Raw genomic sequence first — 16,833 nt, 5'->3', positions numbered from 1 at the left:
TCTTACCGCAAAGAATAATGATGTACACGCACTGAATTTCACCATTCAATCAAAAATTGTTGGCGATTTGGTGACATACCAATGATTCCCACTGGTCTTCCATTTGACTTCAAACGATTGCAATTTCCAGTTCGCCTTGCGTTTGCAATAACAAGTCTCAAGGCCAATCGCTTAGTGTTTGCGAGATAAATTTAAAATAGATTATTTAGAAAATCATTGTTTTTCATATGGGCAGTTATACGTTGCCTGTTCACCAGTTGGAAAACCATCCGTATATATATATATATATATATATATACATATATCTTATATATAAAAATGGAGCTCTCTTTCAAATGTCCAAGTAAAACTCGAAAACGGCTGAATCGATTTGGCCAGTCTTAGTGTTTAAAAATTCGTGCCAATCCAGAGATGGTCGGAAAGGTGAGATATTATTTCAAAATTGCGTAGAAACTTTACATTTTCAATTTGAAAATTTTTGTTGAAGCGTAATGTAAATAAAACAATGGACGGTGGATAATACTTGAAATGTCAAACGTTTTTGATGGATGATGTTCGATTATGTTTAATAGGATGTTTTACGTGAATATTATTTAATTATGATTAAATTGTAGCAAGTAGTTTTGTTTGTAGTTTTATTTATATACAAAAACGTTAGTAAACGGGCCGCAAGTGTTAATAGAAACTCAAAATATCAACTTTTTTGAAATGTTAATATGAAAATGCACTCTTTGGCATATTTTTCTCAAAGCTTTGAAAGATCTCATTCGTATCATTATTTACTTATTGGTATTTATAAAACATTTTCTAGATTATATTATTTTTTATTCAATTCAGAACCTCAATTTGGTATCGATCAAAGGGACATTTTGTCGAATAACATTTTCCCAGTTATAATTTCCCAGAATTTATCGAAGAATAGATAGTAATATATGAAGGTCCGGGGTTAAAAAGGTCCACCACCGATGTGTCAAAAATCAGTAAACTTAGGCATTGTTAACAATATTTGAAAGTAAAGGAAAAAAGATGTATAACTAGCTATAACCTTGATTTGAAAACGGTAATCTTTAAAATGGGTGAGATAAACAGTAATCTTTGAAAATCCATAATAAAAGTATTTTCTTCCGTTGGTAGTTTTTTAGTATCAGTTAAAAATGTAATTATTTTGTAAAATACTTTTAAAATTATAATAAGGCTTTAAACCTTTTTGCCACCTGCCCGTTTCAAGTTACCTCGCCTATAGGGTAAAAAGGTCTAGATAACACATTTTTGAAAGACACCAAAAAGCACATTTCGACAATGGTGAAGTAGAAGACAGTTTACTGAACGTAGTTAGATAATTGTTCGTTTGATATGTGTTATTTAATGTGATATAATTGTTATGGTTTTTACAATATAGTTTATATTTGCTCAACGTCAAATTGGATCTTTGTGTCTCGACCTGTTCTACAAATATACCTTTTATTAAATTCACTATAATTCATCGAATGTTACTTGAAACTTTTTAAAAAGCAGGTTAAAGAAGAAATACTTAATTCATTTTCTATCTATCCTCGCAGAAATTTAAAAAAATTGTATAAGATCAGTAGTATTATTTACAATTAAACACAAAATCCAGAATCCAAAAAAAATCTGAAAAACTTGAAACGTAATCAATAAGTCGAAAGACCAAAAAAGACTTGGGTAAATATACTATGTTTTCTATAGAAAGTTGAATTGTCCTAGCTGGTGGTAATGTATTTGGATGTATGTTCTGGATCACCAGTGCGACCAGGAATTGTAATGATAGGCTTGACCCGAGCGGTGAACAGTTGAATAGTTGTTGAAATATTATATTTGTGATGTGGACTCTCCAGAGTCCACTGGTAGTGTGAAAGGCCTTTAGGACGAACAGCGTTTTGATAGTAATTTGTAAACACACTTCTTACTTTGAATGATACTTTTATTATTCACTATTTTTACAATTAATATTTGTTGATAACCTTTTGGTTATCATATCAGCAAAGACTAAATTTTACTGAATACTATGTCTGGCTCCAAGCTTGACTCCAAGCTTCTCTCCAGGTTTGACTCTGAGCTTGACTCCGAGTCTTACTCCAAGTTTGACTGACTGTCTAACTTTTGTCTATCTCTTATATACTAATTTATTGTTTACAACCTATTTACAAAATCCAACAGTAAGCACTTCCGATGTCCGCGTAACCTACATATAACTAGCAACGCGTTTTGTAATTATTAAACAAAATAATGATTCGAATTGTTATTACAGTTCAACCTCCCTCTTCAAAAGTTTTTCGTCCTCGGAAAACTATAAAAATTAAGAAAAAAATAAAAAAAAATGAGTTCCATCTCTTCTTCCTTCGGCCCTTAAAAACTTTTGTCCTCAAAAGTGTCATTACTGTTAGAATATGTTTACAAACAATGTACTCTGAAAAAAAATCTTATAATAAATTTTATTTTTATCTCTACATTAATAAATCTTTAATAACATACATATAAAAAATCAACAGTTGAATGCAAATTAGATGGTCGCTGATTATGTAAAGGCATCACTGAAATTTAAATGTTATTCCGGTAAAACAAAATATGCTTCGAACAACTTACCATAAATGATGCAAAAATGTTTTTTTCAAAAACTTCTATATCAATAGACCATAAAAATCATAATATGAAAAATGTCTTTAAAATCTGCAAAAAATTAATAATGGCGTAAAAAATCTTGCATTTGATAATTTAAATCATAAATAGTAATTAATGAAAATTTAAATTTACGTTGTATTGTTAATACTTGAAAAATTTGCTAGGTAATCAAAATTGGACAAATGCTTCTTTGAAATATGAGAATTCGCTTATGTCAACCAAACAAATGACTTGCGTGTTATTATTGTGTTTACACCTGGCGAGTTTTTAGTTTCTTCCGGTATTTATAATTAAACAATTTTGGTGCTGTTCTGAATATAATAAAATCGGGAATGTTTCTCTTCTTTACATGTGTTTGCGACGATATCAATTTTCTGCTGCTTTGGCTTTGTAAATGTGCATATTTCTCCTTTGTGTTCAAATTCATATTCTTACGGTTGAACATATCTGTAATAGTGGCTATATTTTCATTTATTGACAATTTTCGTTGTGAAGGTAATTTTCTTATCATATTAACTTTATATTCCCTGGTTTCTTGATTATTTTCTTCTATAATTTCATCATTAATTTTTCTTCTTTTAATATTTCTTTTCTTTTTCTTTTTCTTCTTTATTTTAATGGGAATAGTTTTCATATATTCTGGCCCTTCATCATTAAGTATTCTTATTTCTTCTTGTTCATTATTTATTTCTTTCATGTCGAAAACCTCATCTTGGGTTTGTTCCGTATCTTGTGCCACATATATGTTCAGATCCTTTTCTTCTTCGTATGAATTTGTTCGTATGGTTTGTTCCATATCTTTTGCCTCATATAGATCCTTTTCTTCTTCGTATGAATTTGTTCGTATGGTTTGTTCCATATCTTCTGCCTCATATAGATTCTTTTCTTCCTCGTATGAATTTGCACGTATGGTTTGTTCCATATCTTCGGCCACATATAGATCCTTTTCTTCTTCGTATGAATTTGCAGCGATTGTCGTCAACTCTTCTATTTTGGTGTTGTGAGTCAAACTTTCTTCTTTGTATTCTTCTTGTTCTTCGGATTCTTCGGATTCTTCGGACTCTTGGGACTCTTCTTTAGTTGTTATGAATGCCTTGTATGTATCATCATATGTTTTTGTGTATTTCAGATCCTTATTACTTTCGTAGTCCATTCTATCGTCATTTCCACCATTGTAGATTCTAAGTTTGTCATCTCTTTTCCTATTTGTAAGTTTTCGACATTGGTTAATGTGGTGTCCCCTTTTCTTGCAGTATCTGCAAGTGACAAATGGATTGTATTTTTTATCAGATCTGATGTTTAAATATTTTTCTTCCTTTGCAGCAATGTGCATAGCATCTTTCAAATTTTCCGGTTTGGCTGCTTTAACTATAATTTTCAAGTCCAATGGTAGGCCTTTAACAAAAACTTCCAAAGCCAAGTCACAATATGATGGATACGTTATTTCATTTTGTGTAAAATAGCATTTGTTGTTTATTAACGTAAGCAAACTCTCAAGTTTCTCTGCAAATTCCTCAATCGATTCCCCATTTTTTCTTGTTGTTGTTGCTAGCTCGTGATGTAACTCAGCGATGGACCTTCTATTTTTAAAACGTTTAATTAGAATAGGTTTGATATTATTCCATAACTGATAATCAGCCCGTCTAATGCAATCAAAAGCCGTTCCACTTAATTTACAAATAACAATTTTTGATATAAATTTGTACGTCTCAAAATCCACGTCATCTAAAATTGAGTCTACAGTACTTAAAAATTTAAAGAGGTCATCTGAATTGCCATTGAATTCGGGTATAGTGCTAATTGCTAACTGAATTCTAAATTTATTTATTTCTATACTATTATCTTTACCTTTTCTAGCTTCTTCAAAAATGAGTTCCATCTTGAGATACGATCAAATTTCGATTTGCTTACTTGAATCCGATGAGATAGTTATGTCCAAGTTAGTCGTAGTCTCGCGTTCGTTCTAAAGTTCTTCGGTAGGCACCACCATCCCTTAGTTTGTGCTGCGAATGGTCGTTCGGTTTATCAAGCTGCGGCAGCTATTGAACTTGATGTCTCCGTCAGAAAATTCCTCAGCGCTACGAGGGAAAAAACCGCTAAGCCACCATGAATTGTCCTAGCTGGTGGTAATGTATTTGGATGTATGTTCTGGATCGCGTAGCAACGCGTTTTGTAATTATTAAACAAAATAATGATTCGAATTGTTATTACAGTTCAAAGTGTATAAAACTTCCAGTTTGATTGTATTGACAAAATATAGACAAACTAATGGTTTATTGTTTATTGTTTCTATAATACTTTATTGTATATAGCATTCAAACAACACTTTACTAGAAGTATTAATATATTTTTGATTCTCTAGAAATTGTTTAGAATATACCTAAATTAGCGAAACAACGTTTACCGGGTTAGCTAGTCTCGTATTTATATATATATATATATATATATATATATATATATATATATATGCATATATATATATATATATATATATATATATATATATATATATATATATATATATATATATATATATATTTATATATATATATATATATATATATATCTTATATATAAAATTCTTCTGTAACAATGTAAGTTTCATTAATTCTCTTAAACTATAATTCGGATTTTCATGAATCTTCCTGAAGTTTGTTCGGGAAATTGTCTAGAATGTTTTGATTCATAGAAATATAGTTAGATTGTAGAAATAAATGGAAAAAATTACAAAAAACCGCTTATCATTGGTTGACCTTTAAAATATTTAAAGCATTGTTTGACATTAAAAACAAATGACAACTGTCATTTGCCAAACATTTCTATTCATTTATAGGCTAAGGCAATATTAAAATATAACAAATTCATGATTAAAAATAAAGAAAATGTAATGTTTACATTATTATTGTCGAAAAGCAGCTGAGATGTGCCATAATTAAAATAATATAAGATGAAAATAATATAACATGCGTCTGACAGTCTGCGCATGCGACTGACGCGCACGCCTAATCGTGTTTTCAACGTACGCGTGGTTTGCTTTTGCTTGCAATCATTTTGTTTGCGCACTTTGCGAACAGATTCGCCGTACGAATTCGTGCAAAGGAGACTAGCCATAAGTGATTGCGCTCAAAAATATTCAATTTGCGATTGTTTTGCCTTACTATACTAAGTCACAAAACAAAAAAAATTATTTAGAAGTTTCATTGTGTCAAAAATTCATATGGTTGGCATTTTGTACGGAATATTTACTCAATGGAGCGCTTTGGGTCTGAACTTTTTTTTACTGTTTTCCAATTCGTTTGGAATTTTGGAATTAGGCTCATCTTACTTTCAAGTTCGAAAGTAAAAACAATTTAGACTCCTCTGCCACTACCCGGGGGGATGCCATTTCTTTTCAGTGGTGTAATAACGTTGGGTGTGGATAAAAGAACTAATTACAAGAGAAAAATGTTCAATAATGTTTTTCAAAAAAGCAAATACTTTTCAAGTTACTGGCTACTGAAAATTTGTTTCTTTTTTGCGTATATTATTCTCCAAAAATATTTTACAAAATTTGTAATGAACAAAATTATATAATAAAATCCTAATAAATTGCTTACATGTAGGAACAATATTAAGTTAATTATGAAAATGGGTTTTTATAGTTCTCCAAATAAGCTTTAAAAGAAGTACTTCTGCGTGTAAAATGAGTGAGCTATCATGCAATTAAAAGACGCATATAATGTTTTTTTTTCGTTCAAATCAAATAGTTTATGAGTGCCATTTCCACCAAAATTAAAAATAATCGTTTTCCATCTAGAATTAACTTGGTTTGAGAGATCTTGATGGATTATAGAAAATACCATAACATTAGTACAAACGATTTTCAAAAAACTCATGATTTCATAAAAAAATCCATTTAAAAAAAAAACAATTTCTCATTATAATATCTCTGAAAGAATACGTATTAAAGTATATATATATGCAAATTCAAGGTATTTTTCAGACTTATTATTGCTTTTTATTATTTTTTTGTTACACAAATATTGATAGAGTTCTAATTGTTTAAAGATTGCGCGGCTGTCCAACCGGAGTGTCTTTCGAGCCCTTTAACCCTTCGCCGTTTCAAAATAAGAGAAGTTACGGTAAAATTTATAATAGAGAAAGTTGTAGCTCACTCATCAATCACCTTTAAAATAGTATATTACAAGTTATGATAAAATCAGAATTAAGAGTTATAATCCAATTAATGCGGGGGGTGGTGACGAAATGCAAATTGTTTTCACTTCAGAACTTTAGATAAAGATTAGCTGGGCATACGCTTTTTTCCTCTCCATTTACTGCAATAATTTTGTTGATAGTAGGTTGAATAGAGCACATGTGAACAAAATTTGACAAATTAATTCACTTCAAATATGAACTTAAGTAATAATGTATATTGAATTATTAGTGTGAAAAATGCAATTTAGATATTGAAATACGAAAAGCCAGTTAAAATATGGTACGAAATTATAAAAATTGTAGGCAACATTATTGAAGCAATTATTTTGGGTAGAAAAATCCAAGGTGATATTGTACCTTGACCGCATGCTATATATTAATTCTTTCTGAATTTGTTATACTTTTTAAAAGATTTCAATTTTCAACACGTGTATCTATGCTATGACAATAAATACGTGGTGATAAATTTGGAAAATCAATGTTTTAGCCGTGAATGAACAAAAAATCATTCATTTAAACATCCACATCTACAGGTATGTCTAAAAATATTGTATAACCCTTAAATTCAATAAAGTAAATTGAGCTATTGGAAATAAATTTGTTCTATAAATAGCAGTGTGTAATTTTTAATATATAATTTTATTGAACATGTTTTAATATTTGTTAAAGGGACAATTAAAGTGTCAACTGTGGGAATTGAGAATAATCATTTTATTTGAAACAGTACTACATTTAACATCACGCATATATTGGTGTAAATAGTAACTCGAAAAACAATAATGATTATTTTTAACTGAACGGTATAAATATTAGTATAGGATATTAAAAGAACGTAGAGGTGGGTACAGGACAACGTCTGTCGGGTCATCTAGTATAAGTATATAATTCTTCTGTAATGGCGTATAAAAGAATAATCCTTCTAAACAATTACTCAGATTTTGATAAATATCTCTGAAGTTTGTTAAGGGATTTTTTAAGGATTTTTTGATTCATAGAAACATAGTAAGAATGTAGAAATAAATCGAAAAAATTACAAAAAAACCGCTTATCATTGTTTGACTTTGAAAATATTTGAGGCATTGTTTGACATTACAAACAAATGAAGACTGTCATTTACCAAACATTTCAAATCACTTATGGGCTAATATAATATTAAATAATAATATATTTATGATTATCAATAAGAAAAATATAATGTCCACATTATTATAAGGGTGATGCAGTCTGTGCATGCGTCTGACGGTTGTGGAATGTTAAGCTGGCCACAGACGTAACTGTATAATTGCGCAACCTGTGACTTGCACATGTATTCTGTAGCGTCTGTGGAATGTTTTTTTGCGCAACTTCACAGACTGGTACATCGAGTAGACATAAGCATTTTACGATTATTTTAATTGCGCAATCATTCAAGTTAACAAGTTTATTTGTTGGCCTCGTGTAATGTTTAGTGTAAATAGTAATTCGAAAAACAATAATTATTATTTTTAACTGAACGGAAAATAGTACTAAAAATTGTGATGAACAATACATTGGCCAACCATTATATTACATTCATAGGAGAATAAGATAACATCAATTACGTTTTAAAAGAAACATGTATCTATATATATAATAATACTTACAACTTTATCTTCATCGACTGCCCTCGACAATGCTATTGTTACTGGCCGTGAAACATCTAAACTTTTCACGTGATCAACGATAGCCCTAAAAACATTTTTGGTAATAATATAAATATATACACATGTATATATATATATATATATAATATATATATATACATATATAGATATATATATTATATTTATATATATATTATATATATTATATATAAATATAATATATATATATATATATATATATATATATATATATATATATATATATAATAAAATTGATTCTTGGGCATCTATCCAGTAATTAAAAAACAGTTTTATTGAAAAATGTTTTTATTTAGAGAACATACGTTTCGGGTCCTGATTTGACCCATCTTCAGTGAATACAAATAAACTTTGAAAAATAACACAAAAACGCACAAAAATTGCACGAAAAAATAAATATGAAATAAAAAATTGATAAAACGTCGAGTTATGATGGGTCAAATCAGGACCCGAAACGTATGTTCTCTAAATAAACACATTTTTCAATAAAACTGTTTTTTAATTACTGGATGGATGCCCAAGAAACAATTTTATTATATTATTTCACCATCTGAAGAAAAACCTCTCGCTTTATATATATAAATATATATATATATATATATATATATATATACTAGCTGACCCGGCAAACGCTGTTTTGCTAAGTGAGGTATATTCTAAAGAATTACTAGAGAATCAAAAATATTAATACTTTAAGTGTATAAGGATGAGTTGTTTTAATGCAATATAATACAATGATGTATTATAAAAACAATAAACCTTATTAGTTTGTCTATATTTTGTCAATACAATCAAACTGTAAGATTTATACACTTTCTTTAGAAAACATAGTATAATCCATCCAAGTCTTTATTGGTCTTTCGACTTATTGATTACGTTTCAAGTTATTCAGATTCTTTTTGGATTCTGGATTTTGTGTATAATTGTAAATAATACTACTGAGCTTATACACAATTTTCAAATTTTTGCGAGGAGAGATAGAAAATGAATTAAGTATTTCTTTTTTGAGCTGCTTTTTGAAAAGTTTCAAGTAGCATTCGATGAATTAAAATAAATTAAATAAAAAGTATGTATGTAGAGCAGGGCGAGGCACAAAGGTCCAATTTGACTTTGAGCAAATATAAACTATATTGTGAGAACCATAACAATTATATCACAACAAATAACACATATCAAAAGAACAATTATCTGACTACGTTCAGTAAACTGCCTTCTACTTCATCATTGTAGAATTGTGATTTTGACTGGGAAAATGTTATTCGATAAAGTGTCCATTTGATCGATACCAAATTTAGGTTCTGAATTTAAATACCATAAATAAAAAATAATATAACCTAGAAAATGTTTTATAAATACCAATGAGTATATAATTATACAAATGAGATCTTTCAGAGCACCGTGTTTAAGAAAAATAAGCCAAAAAGTGCATTTTCATATTAACATATCAAAAAAGTTTATATTTTGAGTCTCTAGTAACACTTGCGGCCCGTTTACTAACGGTTTTGTATATAAATAAAACTACACATAAAACTACTTACTACAAATTTATCATAATTAAATAATATTTGCGTAAAACATCATATTAAACGTAATTGAACACCATCTGTCAAAAGCGTTTGACATTTCACGTAATTGCCACCGTCCATTGTTTTATTTAAATTACGCTTCTACAAAAAATTTCAAATTAAAAATGTAAAGTTTCTACGCGGATTTGAAATAATTTCTCACCTTTTGGACTTTCTCTGGATTGGCACGAATTTTTCAAGACTAAGACTGGCCAAATCGATTCAGCCGTTTTCGAGTTTTATTCGGACATTTGAAAGAGAGCTCCATTTTTATATATAAGAATATATAGATATAATATATATATATATATATAATATATTATAATATAATATAATATATATATATATTATTAAGTATAAATATATATATATCCTATATATATATATATTTATATATATACTGTATATATATATATATATATATATTATACATACTATATATATATCTATATATATAATAATCTCTATATATCTATGTAGATTTAGTATGATGTTGAAATATATGAGTGAGTTCTTGAGGGCGATACATCAAACAAAGAAAAGCGCACTGGTGGAATTCTACTGCATGGCTTAAGTTTGTTCTTGATATGCCTCCAAATAGAGTTATCAAAGCGATTAAGATTGGTAATGTAATTGGTAAAATTTGTATTGTTTAATTCTTTCAACCTGGCTTTAAGCTTATTGCTGAGATTATTTAAGATGTTTTTATCGGAAGGTAAGTGGGAAGTATGCCATGTTTTTCTAGCTTTTCGCTTTTCAGCAATAAGCGTTTTTATTTCAAGAGAAGTAGATTGGTACTTCACGTCATTCATTATAGGTGTAGCAAAAACAGCAGCATCATGCAGAATTTTGTTAAAGAAGTCAATTGCACTATCGATATCCGAAGGGTTTTTAAGCCTTATTTGTAAGTTGATTTTTTCTTCCACAATTCTGCGATAAGTCTCCCAATTAGTTTTTGTTGAGTGAAGTTTTGAAGTATGAGGAATGTTAATTACTGATTAACATATACTAGCTATTATGGGAGAGTGGTCAGAAGACAGATCATAACTTGCTTCAATTTCAGCGAAATTGGTATTAATGCCATTCAAAACAAAAAAGTCTAACAAATCGGGTTTTTTATTTGTGTCTGTAGGCCAATAAGTTGGACTGCCTGTAGAAAGAGCTTTGAAGTTACATTGATGGATTGCTTCATATAATTGTCTACCTTTAGGGTTGATCAATCTGGAGCCCCAAAAAGAGTGCTTGCTGTTAAAATCACCTCCAACGACAAATTTGGGTCCTAGAGTTGAGAAAAATGCACAAAACTGCGAGCAATTTATTATATGCCGTGGTGGACAATACACAGCCGATAGTGTGACGACATAAAACGTAAACTTAACTTGTACAGATGTTGCTTGCAAGTAATCTTCACTGTATTTTTGGATTTCAAAATGCGAAATATTTGACTTGATTAATATGGATATATATATATATATATATATATATATATATATATATGTATATATATATGATTTAGTAGTTAATTTTGATGTTGAAATATATGAGTGAGTTCTTGAGGGCAATACATCAAACAAAGAAAAGGTAAAGATTCATAAAATAATCTTCAATTCCAAACGTTTCGACATTCAATTTTGCACATTATGCATTTTTGCAGAATTTTGCACTAACATTGATACAACTAAGCAGTCCATAATCATGATTTTTTTTAATAAAAAAAATAATGAGAGTTTTGTTTTGCAAAACTGTGGAAAAAAAATTTTAAGTATTTTTGCACAGACCGGAGGCTATGCAATCGTTGCAAATCCCGAAGCAAAAGTTTATTATTTTTCTTATCAAAAAAATTCATGATTAACGACTGGTTAGTTGTATCAATGGTAGTGAAAAATTCTGTGATGTGTACACATTTTTAGATATAAAATACCATGTTTAATATCCACTGATGATGACATTAAATTGAATGTCGAAACGTTTGGAATTAAAGATTATTTTATAAATCTTTGCCTTTTCTTTGCTTGATATATCGTCCTCAAAAACGCACTCACACACACACACACACACACACATATATATATATATATATATATATATATATATATATATACCCAGAGAGCACAAGACATGCCAGGGAATATCCCTCTTGTCCTCACAATCTCCTAATATCGCGATATCCTATGAATATCCGAATTGCATGCAACGGGACGTCTCAAACCGAAAGGACTCGAGCAGGCATAACGCACGGTTCACGAACATGTCGCTCTCATACGCGCATCAGTTAACGTTTGACACTCAACCGAGTAGCATCGTTCTAAATATTTAATTGTAAATACAGGTTAGTTGCGTAACAGTGTTCGTGCATTATACTTGTGACGCATGCGGCAGACATTATAGTGTTGTGAAATAGTTGAATAAACTACTTTAAAATTTACGTTTTCTTTTCAATTAATTAATTGTTAGTGATTTTTAACAAATAGTGAAAATTTGTGTTATAAATAGTGAACCCCTCTGGGTTTCGCTATGAATGAATTACGAAAAATAATCGCTGATTCAGCCGAAGTACTTGCAGATGATTCAAATACAAACGCTGAATACGTCAATAATTTAGTAAGCCAACAAAGGCAAACGGAAAATGTTCAGTTACCAATAAATACAGTGACATCAAATATGGAAACCGAAAGTGAACCCAGTAGTGTTGTTAAAAATTTGAATCCGTGGCAAGTGGTCCCAAGCCCGGGTGTAAAAAGAAAGCGTCTCAACAATCAAAATGAATCAATTAAATTAGTCAACAGATTTAGCTTATTAACTAATCACGAGCCAATACCCGTTACAGTTGCTGATCCAGTTAAAAAAATACATCCACTTCCAGTATTTATTTATGAAGTCATTGATTTTCCAGATATGATAAACGCTTTAAAAACCGTTTTGAGCAGCAACTATACAACTAAAGCTATGTCTAATAATAGCATAAGATTGAGCGACAATCGAAGATTATAGAATTTTTGTCAAATTTCTTCTAGCTCGCAATATAGTGTTTCACACGTACCAAATACAGACTGAAAGAGCCTATAGAGTAGTTTTAAAATATATGCACTTCAAAACTGACGTTAGTGAGCTAAAGAAAGAAATCGAAAAACAAGGTCACCAAGTAAGGAATATAAAAAAATGTGTTCTACATTTTAGGACAAAGACTCCACTTAACATGTTCTACATAGATTTAGAACCTAACAAAAACAACACCGAAATTTTTAAAATCGGAAAAATTCTGAACCAAATAATCTATTTTGAACCTCCTATTAGATCAAATGATATTCCGCAATGTGGACGTTGTCAATTGTATGGCCACACTAGGTCATATTGCAATCGTCCGTTTGTATGTGTTAAGTGTGGAGATGATCACTGTACTAAAGCTTGCAAAAAGCCGTCTGAATCAACTACAGTCTGCGCTAATTGCTTAGGATCACATTCCGCAAATTACAAAGGTCGTCCCTACTATCAAAAACTTATGAACGTTCATACTAACAAAAATCAAATAAATATAAACAACTCTGTTCCTACTCCGAGGGGTGCTACCTCCAGAATACAAGTCAATAGACTTGCCAACTCTCAACATATGTCCTACTCACAGGCCATTAAATCGCAAAATTCAGTTTCAACATCTGAAAGTCAGTCCAATTCAACAATGTCACAATTCCTGGGTAAATTTGAAATGATGATTAATCAGCTCATGCAGCAAAATAGCATGATTATTAATATGTTATCCACTCTTATTAACAAATTTAAATAGACAAAATGGCTAAATTCATTAGGATTGGTTTATGGAACGCTAATGGGCTAAGTCAACATAAAAACGAATTAACAGTTTTTCTCACTGAAAATAAAATTGATGTTTTACTGGTGAGTGAAACACACTTTACCAAATTCTCAAACCTATTTATACCTCACTACAGTTTTTATCACACACCTCATCCAGATGGTAGTGCCCATGGAGGTACAGCCATATTAATCAAGTCAAATATTTCGCATTTTGAAATCCAAAAATACAGTGAAGATTACTTGCAAGCAACATCTGTACAAGTTAAGTTTACGTTTTATGTCGTCACACTATCGGCTGTGTATTGTCCACCACGGCATATAATAAATTGCTCGCAGTTTTGTGCATTTTTCTCAACTCTAGGACCCAAATTTGTCGTTGGAGGTGATTTTAACAGCAAGCACTCTTTTTGGGGCTCCAGATTGATCAACCCTAAAGGTAGACAATTATATGAAGCAATCCATCAATGTAACTTCAAAGCTCTTTCTACAGGCAGTCCAACTTATTGGCCTACAGACACAAATAAAAAACCCGATTTGTTAGACTTTTTTGTTTTGAATGGCATTAATACCAATTTCACTGAAATTGAAGCAAGTTATGATCTGTCTTCTGACCACTCTCCCATAATAGCTAGTATATGTTAATCAGTAATTAACATTCCTCATACTTCAAAACTTCACTCAACAAAAACTAATTGGGAGACATATCGCAGAATTGTGGAAGAAAAAATCAACTTACAAATAAGGCTTGACTTTTTTAACAAAATTCTGCATGATGCTGCTGTTTTTGCTACACCTATAATGAATGACGTGAAGTACCAATCTACTTCTCTTGAAATAAAAACGCTTATTGCTGAAAAGCGAAAAGCTAGAAAAACATGGCATACTTCCCACTTACCTTCCGATAAAAACATCTTAAATAATCTCAGCAATAAGCTTAAAGCCAGGTTGAAAAAATTAAACAATACAAATTTTACCAATTACATTACCAATCTTAATCGCTTTGATAACTCTATTTGGAGGCATATCAAGAACAAACTTAAGCCATGCAGTAGAATTCCACCAGTGCACTGGGAATCAAACAACAATCTTTCCTGGGCACGAGGCGATCAGGAAAAATCTAAACTTTTTGCCAAATACTTAAGCTCCGTCTCTCAACCAAATCCGACTTCTATTGATGACCACTCTGACGTAAGTGAAGATCCAGTGACTATACATAATAATAAAAAGAATTTTTTTTCTTTAAAGAGAGTTATCATAGAAATCTCTAAACTACAAAACAAAAAGGCTCCAGGTATTGATTCAATATCAGCAAGAATGTTAAAAGAAATGCCAAAAAAAGGTTTCATTTTCCTAATATACATATTAAATTCTATTTTAAGACTCAATGTTTGCCCAAAATCTTTCAAAATATCAATTGTAAAAATGATACCTAAAAGTGGAAAAGATTCTAGCTCAGTTTCTTCATACAGACCAATCAGCCTGTTACCGATTACATCCAAGATTTTTGAAAGATTACTGTTGCAAGATATGTTATCGGAATCAAATATCATCCCTGACCATCAATTTGGTTTCCGAAAACATCACTCTACGGTACAGCAGTGTCATAGGATTGTAAATGTAATTAACAACACATTCGAATCGAAACAGTATTGCTCTGCTGTCTTTCTTGATGTAAGTCAGACGTTTGATAAAGTTTGGCATAAGGGTCTTTTATCTAAAATTAGATCTTTTCTCCCGTCTGGCTACTACGCAATCCTGAAATCATACCTTGACTCTAGAATGTTTAAAGTTCGTGTCAATGCTGAAATGTCTGCATTATTTCCAATTGAAGCGGGTGTTCCTTTGAACTGGGTCCTTTCTTGTATTTGACATATACCAGCGATTTTCCTACATTTACAGATACCACTACCGCCACGTTTGCTGACGACATTGCGGTTCTATCTACAGATATCTGCCCCACATCTGCTTCAACCAAATTGCAATTACATCTAAATAATATCGAAGAATGGACCAAAAGATGGCGCATCAAGATAAATGAGACCAAATCTTACCATATTTCATTTTCACTCAACAAACTCACATGCCCTGAAGTCAATTTCAACGGACATATAATTACCACAAAAACTAGCGTTAAGTATTTGGGAATTCATTTGGACCAAAAATTAACTTGGAAATCTCACATTTTAGCCAAAATTAAACATATGAAGCAAACAACTAAAGACCTGTACTGGCTCTTAGGGCGCAAATCAAAACTACTACTTGTAAACAAAATCTTAGTCTACAAAACTATAATTAAGCCTATTTGGACTTATGGCATTGAACTTTGGGGTTGTGCTAGTAAGTCCAATATAGTTCTTATGCAACGTGCCCAATCAATGATTTTGAGACAAATCGCTGATGCCCCCTGGTTCATCAGCAATCAAACTATCCACAATGATCTTAACATTCCATATATTGTGGATGTAATTAGCAGCAATAGCCTTCACCATCACTTAAAACTGGAATCACACTTAATCCACATAGTTTCAGCACTACTTGAGATCCCTAATTCTAGAAGACTGAAGAGAAAATTTCCATATGATTTATATTAATTTATTTAATTAACTAATTAGTTAACTGATCAATGGAACAGTTTTCTATTCTATTATTATATTTATTATTATTATTATTATTATTATTTATATATTATTATTATTATTATTATTATTATTTTTCTTTTTATAATTTTTATGATTATTATTTCTATCTATTTGTTATTATTATTATAGTTAGTTATTTATTTTTAGTTATTTATTATTATTATTATTATTATTATTTTCCCTTTACTTTACGTTATTGATTTGTTTAGATTATGTTCTCACTGTAGCTCATAGAATTACTTTATTCTGATTGTTACATATAAATTTAATAAAAAAAAAAAAAAAAAAAAAAATACGCGCACGGCTTGAGACCTCTAAACG

At 30.3% G+C, this 16,833-nt stretch overlaps 1 protein-coding gene across 1 annotated transcript in view; it reads right to left on the bottom strand.

The window, feature by feature from the left end:
- The window catches only part of LOC113371439 (beta-glucuronidase), a gene marked incomplete at its 3' end in the record, with an annotated part of 608,953 nt that overhangs the window by 47,595 nt on the left and 544,525 nt on the right, over positions 1-16,833 (bottom strand). The window contains 1 exon segment of the mRNA XM_026612065.1: positions 8,460-8,544. Within this exon segment, the coding sequence (XP_026467850.1) occupies positions 8,460-8,544 (85 nt within the window).

Source organism: Ctenocephalides felis, unplaced genomic scaffold (assembly GCF_003426905.1).
Source record: "Ctenocephalides felis isolate EL2017-DRISC unplaced genomic scaffold, ASM342690v1 CF-g0.4_SCAFFOLD_01492, whole genome shotgun sequence".
NCBI lineage: Eukaryota > Metazoa > Arthropoda > Insecta > Siphonaptera > Pulicidae > Ctenocephalides > Ctenocephalides felis.
This window is presented reverse-complemented; position numbering and strand designations above follow the sequence as displayed.